The following is a 14,256-nucleotide window of genomic DNA, read 5'->3' on the forward strand; positions in this document are numbered from 1 at the left end:
AGAGAGAGAGAGGGAGGGTGAGAGAATCCCAAGCAGGCTCCATGTTGCCAGCCCAGAGCCCAGCTTGAGGCTTGATCCCATGAACCATGAGATCACGACCCAAGCCTAAACCAAGAGTCGGACGCTTAACTGAGAGACTCCCAGGCACCCCAAAGTGTGTGTATATTTTTATGCTTCTTTCTTAAAGCTACAAATTGCATTTAGCGCTGGACACAACGAAAATGTAGAGCTAAATGATGTCTTACATGGGTCCACACCAGTGTAAAGCTACCCAGAGAAACTTAGGGGGCCTAGGGAGGCCCCCTCCTGCCCCTTGCCGGTTCCTGTCCCCCTCACCCCAAAGCGGCCACTATTCTGACCTCTATCGCCGTAGATTTGTTTTGCCTGTTCTTGAGGTTTCTTTAAATGCAGTCATACAGGATGCTACCTTTTGTGTCTGCTTCTTTGGCTCAGTGTAATGTGTCTTTGAGATTCACCCACGTTCTTGTGGGTTTTATTTCTTTTTCGTTGCTGTGGGTATATATTGAGCAAATATACGACTACTTATTTTTTTTTTTTCATTCTACTGTTGACTTGGGTTGTTCCTGTTTTTTTTTTTTTTTTTCTTTTTTGGCTCTTATGACTCATGCGTATTCTCGTACATATCTTTGGTAGATATAGCCATCCTTTCTTTTGGGTAAATACCCAGGAGTGGAATTGTTAAGGGTGCACGTACGTTTAGCTTTAGTAGATTTCATCAAATGGCTTTCCAAGATGGTTGCGTTCAATGTCGGCTAGCAAAGTCTGAGAGCTCCGGTGGCCCGGCATCCTCAGCGACATTTGGTAACGTCAGTCCTTTTCACTGTCACTCTTCCAGGGAGAGTGCAGTGGTACCTTTTTGTGGTTTTAATTTGTTTTGCCCTGATGACTAGTGACGGTTGGCACTTTTCACGTGTATCCTCTTATGAAGTGTCTGTTACAGTCTTTTGCTGTTTTTAGATTGGGTGGTCTTTCTTTTTATTATAAATTTGCAGTGGTTCTTTGTATTCTTGATTTGAGTCCTTTGGTGGATAGATATGTTGCAGAGATCTAATCCCAGCCTGTTCCGTTTTGACTCTCTTAATGGTACTATTGGACGATGAAGCCCTTAGTTGTAATGAAGTCCAGATTACCAGTCGTTTTTTCAGTATTGCTTTTTGTGTCCAGTTTAATCTTTTCTTAACCCAAGGTGATGAAAATATCCTCCAGTGTTTTCTTTTCGAAGCTTTCCTGTTTTATCTTTCACATTTAGGTCTGTATTCCGTCTCTTAGTGTGGTATGTACAGATTCCCTTTTTGTACAGATATTCAGTTGTCCCAGCAGCATTGGTTGAGAAGTCCACCCTTTTTCCACTGAATTGCAGGGGTGCCTTTATTACTGCCAGGTGGCCATTTGTATTTGGGTTGGATGTGTACGTGTTCATTGTTGGCGGATGCCGCTAAATTGCCCTCCAAAAAGTTTATATCAATTTACACTCCCACCAACAGTGTATGCGCATGTGTGTTTGTACTCACTCTTTTCCGCACTCAGTACCGTCGGCCTGAAATATTTGCCATTTGGATGGGTGTAAAATGATCTCGGTGTGAGTTTTGTTTGCATTTTCCTGTTATCAGTCAAGTGAGCGTCTCTTCCTGTATATTGGTACGTTGGCTTCCCCCCACCCCCCGCCAAGCATCTTGGCCATTTTTATTTCTTATGTGAAAATTTTCTCTTTTCTTCTCTTTTCTGTTCTCTTTTCTTTTCTTTTCTTTTGTCCTTTTACCCCCTAGTGGGGGCACAGGTGGTTTTGAGTGACAGGTGGTTTTAACATAGTCTAGATGTCTTCTATTTGTTTTATATATTGCCAATACTTATCCCAGGGCAGTGGCAATCTCTAACCTGTTTTTGTAAATAAAGTTTTATTGGAACACGGCCATACCCACTTGTTTACCTATTTCCTATGACTGTTTCGCATTTCAAGAGTGCAGTTGAGTAATTGGCACAGAGACCATATGGCCCTATCTGGCCCTTTACAGAGAAAGTTTGCCTACCTCTACTTTTTATTTATTTATTTATTTAGCTTGTCTTTTTACTTAGTATGCTCTCTTTTGTCTCATAGAAGTTTTACATTTGTATATAGTCAATCTTGAACTTTGCTTGTGTAGCATTTGGATTTGTAGATTTTATCCAGGAAAGCCTTACACGTATATCTTTTTTTTCCTCAATTATTTCTTTTAAGTTTATTTATTTCGTTTGAGAGAGAGAGGAAGAGAAAGAGAGGAGGCAGAGAGAGAGGGAAAGAGAATGAATCCCATGCAGACTCTGTACGGGCAATGCAGAGCCCGATGCGGGACTCAAACTCATGAAATGTGACATCGTGACCTGAGCCCAAAACCAAGAGTCAGACACTTAACTGACTGAGGCACCCAGGTATCCCAGGCCTTATATATCTTGAGTTAACAGAAATATTTCCCGTTCTCTTGTAATATTTTTGTGATTATGTTTGTTGCATTTATAATTTTTAATCCACCAGAAGTTTATTATTTTAAATTTTGTAATATATTTTGCTTAACCTAATATATCCAAAAGATTACTATTTTCAATGTGCAATCAATATAAATAATCAATAATGAGATTATTTACATTCTTTTTTTTTTTCTTTTGATACCAAGTCTTCAAGAAGTTTATTTTTGTATATGGTATGAGGTAGAGATCTATTCTTTTTCCAGATAACAGTTGTCTCAGAAGCATTTATTGTTTAATTCTTCTTCTTCCCATGGATCTGAAAAGGTGTTTCTGTAATAGACTAAGTTCTGTTTTATGTATGGGTTTGTCCCTGTGCTCTGTGGTGTTCCACGAATCTTTCTGTTCCTCTTGCGATACTATGCACTCTAGTAATAATTGTAGTTGTATTTTGCTCTCATGTAAGACTGGACTCCACTCCTCTTTCTCCTTTTAAAAAAACTGTCTTGCCTATTCTTCCATCCAGATAAATCCTAGAACCATCTGTCCAGGTTCCACAGACACAAACAAGTTGGGATTTTGATTGGGTTGAAGTGACTCATTGTTTAACCTCACAGGATGGGTAGGGCAGAGATTGTCATCTCTGTCTTACAGGTGAGGAAATTGAGGTCTGGAGAGAGGAAGTTAACAGCCCAAGGTTACATAGATGGGAAGGGGTGGGGCAGGCAGAGGATCAGATCCTCATCTGTTGGATCAGTAGAATTCAACGTTTGTTGATTAAACGTGTACTCTGTGCTGACCAAACAGTGTATGGGGACTGGGGAGCCTGAGACCCCGTCCTTGTCCTAAAAGAGCTTCAGGCTCCAAGAGAAGTTGGGTACACATGCCCTAGGAGCAATGTGGGTGTGTGCAGGGCACAGTCTGGCCACAGCGGGTCAGGGACTAGCCCTGCTCCATCCTGAGGAGGCCCCCTTAGGGAAGGGACCCTAGAACTGACTGCAGTGGGTCAGTGGGAGATTTTTTGACCATGGGGAAGGGCGTCCCAGGTGGGGGAACAACATAGGCAAAGGTCTAGAGGCAGTGACAGGACCTGTTGGGACAGTTCTGTCACACTACGTGGCCTTCCCCTTCCTGCTCCTCCTGGTGGTGACCCCTCCCCTTCTCTTCTTTTCCCCCCCCCCGCCATCACCTGTGCACAGACAAGGGGATGTGGCCCTGCCCCCCTACTACCAGCCAGAGGAGGACGACGAGATGCCCTTCATCTGCTCCCTTTCGGGGGACAATGGCATCATGGGCTGCCACGAGATCCCCCCACTCAAGGAGCAGGGCCGTGAGTGCTGCCTGTCCAAGGATGATGTCTACGACTTCGGGGCGGGGCGCCAGGACCTCAATGCCAGCGGGCTCTGCGTCAATTGGAACCGCTACTATAACGTGTGCCGCACGGGCAGCGCCAACCCCCACAAGGGTGCCATCAATTTTGACAACATCGGCTACGCCTGGATCGTCATCTTCCAGGTGAGGCCGCTCAGGCCTGGCACCAGCGCACGGGCTGGGGCCCGGGAGACTGGAGTGGGGGTGGGGTGAGGGGCGGGGGGCACAGCTTCTTCTGGCAGGGAGGGCTCTGTGCTAGGTGTTGGCCGCCTGTTTCACTGAAATCTGCCCGACTTGCTGGCACGATGGGCGTTATCGCGCCCCTATTATAGACAGAGCAACTGAGGTTCAAGAGAAAGGAAGCAAGCTATTTGATGGATCACGTGCTGGTTAGTGGAGAGTCAGGCTTTTAACCCGGGGCCGGGTGCCCCCAAAGCCTGTGCTCTTTGTGGAACCCCAGGTTGCCTGGGGACCGATGGATCCCGGCAGTGAGGTACAGACCTAGAGGGGAGAGACCAGACTCACGCCTGTTAGAGGGGCTGACCAGGCAAGGCCTGCACACAGGATGTGGGGGAAAAGACATTCCTGGTGGAGGTGACCACCTGAGCCAAGGCCTGAGTGCAGGGAAGGTTCAAGGTGAGCACCAAGGAGCTGTTTGTCTGTCTGGGTAGAATCTCTCGGACCTTTTTCGTTGATCAGTCAGTAAGAAATACATTTACTCAGTGCACACATATACACACACTCACAGCGTTAACTTTACTGTGTGCCTTGCACGGCCCCACTGCGCTGCAGAGGACCGGGGTGGGGCGTGTTGAGGAAACGGGGGCTCTAAGACTGGGTACCGCTTCCTGTCTCTGTGCCTCAGTTTTTCACCTTTAACGTGGGGGTAATAACAGCCCCCTCTCACCCTGAGTGGCTGAGAAGAAGAAGCTAGATGATGGGAGCCGAACAGTCAGCCAAGTGTGGAGTGAGTGCTTGGTAAAGGTCACCTTCCCGCTGCCCTCGGAAGGAAGAACAGGGCTGGAGCAGGGGGTGGTGGCTGAGAAGCCCCGAGAAGAGGGGAGGGCCTTATCAAAGCGGCTGCTCTGTGTGCTTTGCTCTGGGGAGCATCGAGATCACAGAATTCAGAGCTGCAAGGCGTGATGGGATGTGATCACAGCCCAGCAGCTGTGTTTTGAGACCCTCAGCCCCCAGGGGTGTGAGTGGGTTGCCTGCGAGAGGGCAGTTGCTAGGGAGCGCCCAGCGTTTGCTTTGCCCAAGGCTGCTCTGCCTCCCTCTCTGGGAAGGAGAACGGGGGCAACAGTCACACCAGCCCCATCATAGCCACACTCCTGGGCTCAGCTGAGCTGGACCCTAGGCCCAGCTGGTGAGCTGGAGTTGGAGTCCAGGGCCCCCTGCTTCCAGCCCTCCTGCCTTGGTGAGGGAGACTGGAGAGGGCCAGGCTCTGGAGCAAGAGGGACCAGGCTCAGGTCTGGCTCCCCGCCTTCCTGGCTGTGTGACAGAGGGCAAATACTGTAACCTCTCTGAACCTCAGTTTTCTCACCCGTGTGTGGGCGATGAGGATGGCCGTCCCATGGAGCCTTGTGGAGAGTTCGAGAGAGAATGTGTGTCCAGCAGTCTGGCACACAGTGGGGCCTCTGTCTGGGGCGCTGCGTTGGTCGCCTGTCTTTCCTGAGGGTGCCGCCTTTCCTGTCTCAGGCTCACCGGTCCTCTGCTCTGTTCTGGCTGCAGGTGATTACCCTGGAAGGCTGGGTGGAGATCATGTACTATGTGATGGATGCTCACTCCTTCTACAACTTCATCTATTTTATCCTGCTTATCATAGTACGTGTCAGGGTAGCTGGGGCTCTCTGGGGAAGCTCAAGGACCCAGGGACCAGGGATGGGGCTGGGGGGTTCCCAGGGAGCCCCTCAGAGCCAAGAGAGCTGAGTGGGAGGGAGCAGGAGGGGCAGGTTTTTTTTTTTTTTAATTTTATTTTAAGTCATCCACACACCCAACACGGGGCTCGAACTCACAGTCCTGAGACCAAGAGTCGGGTGCTTCACTGACTGAACCAGCCAAGCCATTTTTAAATGCCTCCGAGCAGCGGGTGACTGAAGGGACTCATCAGCGCGGCTGCGGGAAGCATCCATCACTCTCGATTGCCTTCATTTCTCATTTCTGGGCGTTTAAGACCATCTAGTCGCTCCTGCTCATGTTTCTCTGCCTCGTAGTCTCTGGGAATACATTCTTCTCACGACCGTAGCTAGGTGCAGCCCCAGGATGGGAGCTTGTCTGGGGCTCTAGCTTGTTCCTCTTTTCCCGTGGTGGGAAGGGGAGATGCTCTGAAACAGAAGCCCGGGGCTGCTTCCCACAGGGCTCCCTGAAATTCTCTGATGCAGGGGGTGGGGGTGGCTTAGGGGGTGGAAGCGGGACTCTGTCTGCCTCACAGAGCAGGGTCCTTCTGGGAAGCCCCTCCTGCCTCCCTCCACAGTCCGCCTAGAGAGAGCTTATCCACCTCGTCATGCCATGCCTGACTGAGGCTTCAGCCACAGCACAATCCCCAAAATGTCAAGGTGATTCTCTCCTGGGCGAGTCAGTGCTGGCTCACTCCCTACTGCTGTGAGGCTGGATTCTCTGGTGTCCCAATGGTGGGAGAGGGCATGCTTGGCTCTCTGGGGCAGCACCTTTTCCTGAGCTGCTGGGACCTTGACCTGAGGGTTCAGGACAAGCTGGCAAGTGACCCGAGACGTACCTGCTGTTGGTTTTGCTCTGATGCCTTCCTGGGGGACGCAGGGGCCTTGGACCTGTAAAGAGACCCCCAGATAAAAAGAAGGGGGTTGAGGCTTTGTTCAGCATTGCCCTTCATCCATTGGTCTGTTCATTCCCCAGCACCATCAGGGAGACCTGCCCTGCTCCAGGCCCTGAGCCGAACACTGGGCACTGAGCAGTGAGGTGGGCCCGGCCTTGTCCTCGAGGAGCTCACAGTCTTGGGCGGGGAGCGGGAAGATGGGCTACGCTTGACATTGACCAGACAGCATATTAGGAGCCATGGCAGAAGGAATCCTGAGAGGTTGAGGGAGCCCAAAGGAATTTTCTAATCTAGCTTGGAGGAGGAAGAGGGGAGTGGGAGGCTTCCTGGAGGAGGTGATTACCAGAACTGAGCCTTAAAGGCTGAGGGCAGGCAGCCAGGGGGAGAGCCTCTTGGGCAGGGGGCAACTTGCAGAGACCTTGACATGGACAGAGTCCTGATTGGAGGCACTTTGAACCACTGGGGTTGCTGGAGGAGCCTCGAATTCCAGAGAAGCACTGGAGAATGTGGTCTGCCCCTCCTGATAGAGTTAGGGGTGGGGATGTCAAGTTGGTAACTCCCAGCGTGACACGAGCCACATCTGTTAGCTCCCCTGAGTCCCATGGGGGATGGTGATGGCACCTAGGCTTATGGGTTCTCAGGAGGATTAGATGAGACAGAGTCTGAGGCCTGCATGACCCCTGGCACACAGTAAGCGCTCAATAAATGTGCCCTGCCACTTTTACTGCTGGTATTATTGGGCCCCAGGTGGCCCTATCACAAGAGAAAGGGTACTGGCAGGGGGCTGAGGATGTTGAACTTTTCTGGGTGCTGGGAAGGGTCCGGAGAGCAAAGCCTGAACCCCGGGCTTCCATTTTGCCTTCACAATCCTGGCCATGCAGGGCCACCTACCCGTTCTGTTCCTCAGGTGAGGATCCTGAGCCCCAGAGAGGTGAGAGGTCCTCAGCCCTCAGACTCTGGTGCCCAGCGCTCCCTCTGGTTGGAAACGTGTTAAGCTTGCCTTGCCTGAGCCTTGGGTTTTACAGATGGGGAAACGGAGGTCCAGAAGGAAGGGGGGAGCTGCCTGGGTCACAGGGGCAGTGGCTGTAGAGGCAGGCTGGCTAGAAGCCTGATAGGTGTGAGCTCCCAGAGGGAAGGGTCTGCACCCTCTCCTTCTTGGTGACCCGTCACAGGGGCCCGATGCACAGCAGATCTCCAGGAGACGCTGGTGGAAGATAGAACCGAGAGGGCCAATGAGGGGCATCTTTGTACCTGGGGATTTTCTCAGGGTCCTCCAGCCAGGAAGCCCTCCCCTCAGCCCTCGATAACCCCAGAAGCCCAGCTCCCTCTTTGTGACGTGGGGACAGGAGGGGAGGGTGAATCAGCGGCTGGGACTGTGGCCTGCGTGAACTGCCTGGCAGGTAGCCCGGAGGAGGATGAAAAGCTGGTAGGCGGACCCTCCTTGCTGGTAGGGCCACTGATCTCTTTCAAGGGCTTAGCAAATGCCAGAGGAGGGGTCTGCCCTCTGGCAACTGGGACCTACCTGTGCCCTCTGCGGCCTGTGGTGGCCACTGGAACTGGACCCTGCATCATGAGGTGGTGGGATTCTTAGTACTGACTGGGTAGTCTCCCCCACCACCTCCATCCAAGCACAGATAAAGCCACACAAGTAAACCCTTTCTGAAGGAAGCTTCTCTTTTGTCTGGATGCCCAACTGAGGCCAAAGTGAAGGCCAGAGAGAGGGTAGGGCTGGGGTGGGACTCAGGGCCTGGATAGCCTGAGAGCGTGTGGGCCTCCCTCCCTGGCCTCAGCACTGACGTCCCTGGCCGGGGTCCGAGGGCCTGGGGGATCGGGCTTCAAAGCGGGTCCCGGTGGGGCCTGGGGAGCTGCCTGGGCCACCGCTGTCCTGGGGCCCTGGCCTCCTGTCGGAGCAAGGCCTCAGCAGTCTTTTCCTGTCCCTATCTGTGCCCGTGCCTCTCCGTCTCTCTGGGCCCTCCACCCTCTGCCCCTCTCTCTCCCCCCGCCTCCTCGCACCCATCACCCTGTGTCTCCCACGCCCTCCGCTTCTGCACTCTCTGAGCCTCCGTCCCTCCCTCTCGGTGTTTCTCCTCATCGTCTCTCTGTCCTTCCTGCCGGCTCTGGCTGTCTGTCTCCTGGCTCTGTCCTGTCCCTGCTCCGTGCCTCGGATTTGTCCCTGCCCCTCTTCCTCCTGTCCTCCTTTCTGCCTCGGTACCCCTCTGCTTCTCACCCCACCTCTGTCACCGTGTCACCACCTCTGCCTCCCCGTTTTCTCTTTCTCTCTATCCCTTCATTCCCCTCTCCCCCACGTCTGCCTCCCCCCACCAATCTGTCCCCTCTGTCCCTGTCCCTGTCCCTGTCCTCTCCTCCCGTTGGTCACAGGTGGGCTCCTTCTTCATGATCAACCTGTGCCTCGTTGTCATAGCGACCCAGTTCTCGGAGACCAAGCAGCGGGAGCACCGGCTGATGCTGGAGCAGCGGCAGCGCTACCTGTCCTCCAGCACGGTGGCCAGCTACGCGGAGCCCGGCGACTGTTACGAGGAGATCTTCCAGTACGTCTGTCACATCTTGCGCAAGGCCAGGAGGCGTGCCCTGGGCCTCTACCAGGCCCTGCAGAGCCGGCGCCGGGCCCCGGGCCCGGGGGCGTCCCCCTCCGCCAAGCCCGGGCCCCGCGCCAAGGAGCCCAGGCATTACAGTAAGTGGTCCCGCCTGCCGCCGCCTCCGGGGTGCCCCGCTCAGGCCTCGTGTGCCTCCCGCGGGGGATTCTGGGGACCCCGCGACGGCACCGCTGGCGAACGCGCCCCCCTGTCTCCTCGGCACAGGCAGAGCCGTCCGGCAGGTTGAGAACCCGGGTCTTCCCTCGGGAGCTCCAGCGCGTGCCCCTTGCTCCCTCCCTGCTTTCCTGACCCCCTGCCGGTGCCCGGTCTGGGCTGGCCTCGGGCTGGGGGCACCCGGCACCCCGAGCCCTGGAGGATCCCCTTCCGACCCCAGTGGGGTCACACGTGGACCCAGGCTCCGCCCGGGATTCACACTTGAAAGAAACGGACGGTTGTCTATCCTGTCTGGTAAAACGCTAACGCTCCACTCCTCTCAGCCTGCCTCACGCCCCACGTGGCTTCCTGCTGCCACCACGTGCTAGCACGCCAGAGCAGTGACGACCAGCCACCTGGGATAAGGGGGCTGTGGCCACCGTGCCGAGGCGTGGTGTGTCGGGGACCAGAGATCTTCTGTCTCCGGGCCGTTAGGCTCAGAAGGGGCTCTCCATTCACTCTCTCGTCTGTTCTAGAAAACAGTCCTGAGAAGAGGGCAGAGTGAGTTATATTATCCCGTTTTCAGATGGGAAAACCAAGGTCCAGATAGGTGAAGGGAGTCACTTGGGGTCACGCAGCGTGTCCGTGACAAAATCTGCGTCAGGGACATCAGAGCTGGGTTTGCTGGGCCCGCGTCCAGAGGGAAATGAACGCTCCCGCTCATCTCCCCGGAGAAGGCAAATGCGCCCCAGGAGAGGAGTCCCGCCCCCCAGCTGGTGCCAAGACGGAAGTCAGCAGGGTCCCAGCCCCGGAGCAGGTGCACAGCGTGTGACCTGGACAGCCCGGGCCCCTCTGTGGGCCTCAGTCTCCTGCTCCGTCAGGTCGAGGATGAGGCTCACGCGCAGGGGGAGTCAGCCACCCCCGGGCCCTGCCCCTGCAGCTCTCAAGCCCTGAGATTCTTGGGAGGCAAGCCGGAGAGAGAACTGATGCTCGAAGCTGCCGCCCACCCCTCCTCGGGTGCCAGCCGTCCAGGCGTGGTCTTGCGGGAGGCTCCAGGTGGCCCGTGGGCTGGCCCAGCACGTGGACGGGGCAGCTGGGGTCTGCCTGCAGGGTCCCTGGATGACGCGGGCTTCTTGCTGCTGCCCCCACCCTCTCCGGGGAAGCTGTGTGGAAAGAAGTCCAGGGGGCTCTCTGGAGGGGGGCCTTGCCCCTGCCCCTGGGCCTCAGTACCCTCCCGCTTCCCTGGGAAACAAGTTTCAGGGGGCCCAGCCCCAGGCACGAGTGGGGCTGAGGTGGGCCTTACTGAAGTGGGATTGAGCCCGGGCTTCTGCCTGCCCACGCCGGCTCCCAGGGGATGAATGAATCAGAAGGCCTCTTCCAGGGCTTCAGGAGATATTGGGAGGCAAATCTGCAAAGGGAGGGTAGGCATTACATGTTTTTCATTCCCTTTAATTATTATTATTCTTAAATGTTTATTTAGTTATTTTGAGAGAGAGAAAGAGAACACACATGTGGGAGGGACAGGGTAGGGTGGGTAGAGAGAGAGAGAACCCCAAGCAGGCTCCGCACTGTACCCCCATGGGACTTGATCCCATGAACCCTGAGACCATAACCTGGGCAGAAACCAGGACTCAGATGCCAGACGCCTGAGCCACCCAGGCACCCCTCCCTTTAATATTACTAATACCTTTTCTTTGCTCGCACCAGGAAAACGTGTATTTTAGGACAGTACAGGTAAACACAAAGAAGAGACCATACTACCCAGGAAGAACCTCTCTGAGACCTCCTTGAAATGGTTAAAGATGGCAGAACTGTGGTCTAAGACTGGTTCAGGCTTTTTAAACTCTCCCTGGGGCAGCACAGGGGGCGAACACTTCTGCCCCCCACTCCCTGCTGTGCCTCCCGTCAGCCCTTCCTGCCTGCTTCCCCTGGAGCCACCCCGACTATCAGGGGGCTTCTAGAGCAAGGGTTTGCCTCCTGCCCAGGGCTCCTGCCTCCCTCCCTCCCCGGGACACAAGCCCCACATACAGGTGGGAGGAGAATTGAAGATGGAGAGGTCACCTTGGCGCTCTCTAAGGGGCGTCCGTCCGCCGCATCAAGCTGACTCTTTTAGAAGCTCTTTTAGAAACTCTTTCTCAGCCATTTCCCCAAGTCCAATGTGAGCAAGCAGGGCCGTGGGAGGGCTGGGCCTCGGGCCAGGAGATGATGTAGCCAGGACAGGCGACAAACACACGTGCCCCAGGCACTGTTCTAGGCACGCCAACACATCCACAGTAGAGCCCTCCCCACGGCCCTCGCTTGTCACAGGGGCCAGCCAAGCCCAGAGAGGTAAAGCCAGTCCCCCAGGACTACAAGCCACTCGACCTCCTCACCCAGACAGAACCTGAGCCACAGGAACTTGAGGCACACATGGGTCTGTGTCCCAGGGTTAGCTTGACCCCTGGGGTGGGCAGGTCCTGCCCCCTCGGAGCCCCTCAGGCCTGTGTAACCTGAGGCGCCGACCCTGCCTTGTGTTTGCTTCGCAGAGCTGTGCCCTCGACACAGTCCCCTGGACCCGATGCCCCACACGCCGGTGCAGCCCATCTCTGCCGTGCTGGCCTCCGATCCTGCCAGCTGTCCCCGCTGCCAGCACGAGGGGAGCCGGCGGCCGTCGGGCCCGGGCAGCACCGACTCGGGCCAGGAGGGCTCGGGCTCTGGTGGCTCAGGTGGTGACTCGGAGGAGGTGGATGGGGACGGGGCCCGGAGCAGCGAGGATGGGACCTCCTCAGGCCTGGAGAAGGAGGACGAGGAGGAACAGGCGGACGGGGCGGCCCGGCTGTGCGGGGATGTGTGGCGTGAGACCCGAGCCAAGCTTCGAGGCATCGTGGACAGCAAGTACTTCAACCGGGGCATCATGATGGCCATCTTGGTTAACACCGTCAGCATGGGCATCGAACACCATGAGCAGGCCAGTGGGGGCGGGCGCTGGGCGCGGGGGCGGGCGTGGGCGCGGGGGGAGGGCTGGACGCCTAGGCCCAAGCCGGCCCCACGCAGCCCGGGCTGTTGAACATCCCCTGGGTGTCTGTCTGCCCCCTGACCGGGGCCGGGGACGATTCTGCCCTGCGGCCTCGGTGCCCAGCCCCGGGCCCGGCCCAGAGGAGAGGGAAGCTCCAGGTGTGTGCCTAGTGGGTGAGTGAGCGAGGGAGGCGGAGCTGATACTGGGGCCCGCCGGGTTGAGATCCAGCTCCCGTCTCCTGAGTGGCGCGGCCTGGACACCAGGCACCCACAGCCCTTCCCCTGTCCGTCCTGCCAAACCTGACTTCCGGTCATCGCCTTTCCCACGAGCCCTCCTGTCCATTCTCCCCCAAACAGCTGGCGTGGTCTTTCCCGAGGCCGGGCTTTCCCCTCTCCCCAACCTGCCGCAGCTCCCCATTGCCCTCGGCACAAAACACAGACCTTTCCTCTGACAGCCAAGGTCCCTCTGTGGCAGTGCCTTCAGCAGGTTGGGCGTCCTCCTGTCCCTGATGTCCCCACATAGTCCACCCTCCACGCAGCCCGGCGGCACTGAGGGTGGCCCCAGGGTTGCCCTGCAAAGACTGTCCCCCGTCTCCCTCCTCGGCCAACCCTGTGGTTTCTTCTGTCCTCAGCACTGGGTGCGTGGAGTGCAGAGTGGGTGTTGGCTGAGTTCATGGTGTGTCCCAGGCCCCCTGGGCCATCGGGGTTCAGAGACATGGCCCCAAGGGAGATGGCAAGAGCACAGGGAGGATGTGTAAGAGATAAGAGGCTACTTGTAGGGACACAGGAAGGAGGGCTGTGGGGGGTTAGCACACATGTGCCCAGCAAATAGGTCATACCGTGGGTGACGGCCTGTGTGACAAGTCCATTCCTGGCTCCATTCGAAAAACACCATTTTCTGACTCACCTAGCCCCTGGGTAGGTTTCCTCCGTTGACCTGGCCCCTACCCCGTGAGGGCACCCCGCTTGGCAGCTAGTGACCCTGAGGCCTAGGGAGGGGATGTCACTGATCCAAGGTCCCACAGACAATCAGGGGTCAGATTTGAACCCACATCTTTCTTTTTTTTTTTTTTTTTTTTAACATTTATTTATTTTTGAGAGACAGAGAGAGGCAGAGCATGAGCAGGGGAGGGGGAGAGAGAGAGAGAGATACAGAATCTGAAGCAGGCTCCAGGCTCTGAGCTGTTTGTTAGCACAGAGCCTGGCGCGGGGCTCAAACTCACGAACCGCGAGACCATGATCTGAGCTGAAGTGGGACGCTCAACCGACTGAGCTACCCAGGTGCCCCACCCACATCTTTCTTTAACATTTATTTATTTTTGAGTGGGTGACAGAGAGTGCGCAAGTTTGAGCAGGGGAGGGACAGAGAGAGAGGGAGACACAGAATCCGAGGCAGGCTTCAGGCTCCAAGCTGTCAGCACAGAGCCCGAAGCGGGGCTTGAACCCACAGAGCCATGAGATCACAACCTGAAGCGAAGTCAGACACTCAACCGATTGAGCCACCCAGGCGCCCCTGAACCCACATCTTTCTGTGGCGAGACTGACACCCCCACGGGGTTCAGAATGTGGCACCCCCTTTGCTTTCCTGCCGCCCGCTTTCTGCGGAGGCCCTCCACCCGCCCACTGCGCCCCGCGGTGGGCCACACTCTCATTTCCCTCTTCATTAGCTCTCCAAGTGCTGGCTCCATTCAATTTCCTTAAATGCGGCCCCTGGGGCTGCAGCGACACTCTGTTTGGAGCTGCTGGTTTGCCAGCCATTCCGGCTTAATTAGAAAGGTCTCTGGGGAAGACTGGGGGGAAGGCTGTCTGCAGGGTAAAGCTGGTGAGAGAGGCAGCCCAGACCTCCTGGCCTAGGGCTCAGGCTCCTGGCCTTTCCTGGCCTAGGCTTGCCGG

General features: G+C 55.8%; 1 protein-coding gene across 1 annotated transcript in view; it reads left to right on the forward strand.

Annotated features, from left to right (window-relative positions):
* Window positions 1-14,256, forward strand: part of CACNA1I (calcium voltage-gated channel subunit alpha1 I) — a 105,202-nt gene that overhangs the window by 54,132 nt on the left and 36,814 nt on the right. Inside the window, exons 6-9 of the mRNA XM_049626402.1 lie at window positions 3,660-3,975; window positions 5,563-5,655; window positions 9,002-9,314; window positions 11,895-12,316. Of these exons, the coding sequence (XP_049482359.1) occupies window positions 3,660-3,975; window positions 5,563-5,655; window positions 9,002-9,314; window positions 11,895-12,316 (1,144 nt within the window). The remainder of the gene's footprint in view (window positions 1-3,659; window positions 3,976-5,562; window positions 5,656-9,001; window positions 9,315-11,894; window positions 12,317-14,256) is intronic.

Source organism: Panthera uncia, chromosome B4 (assembly GCF_023721935.1).
Source record: "Panthera uncia isolate 11264 chromosome B4, Puncia_PCG_1.0, whole genome shotgun sequence".
Taxonomy (NCBI): domain Eukaryota; kingdom Metazoa; phylum Chordata; class Mammalia; order Carnivora; family Felidae; genus Panthera; species Panthera uncia.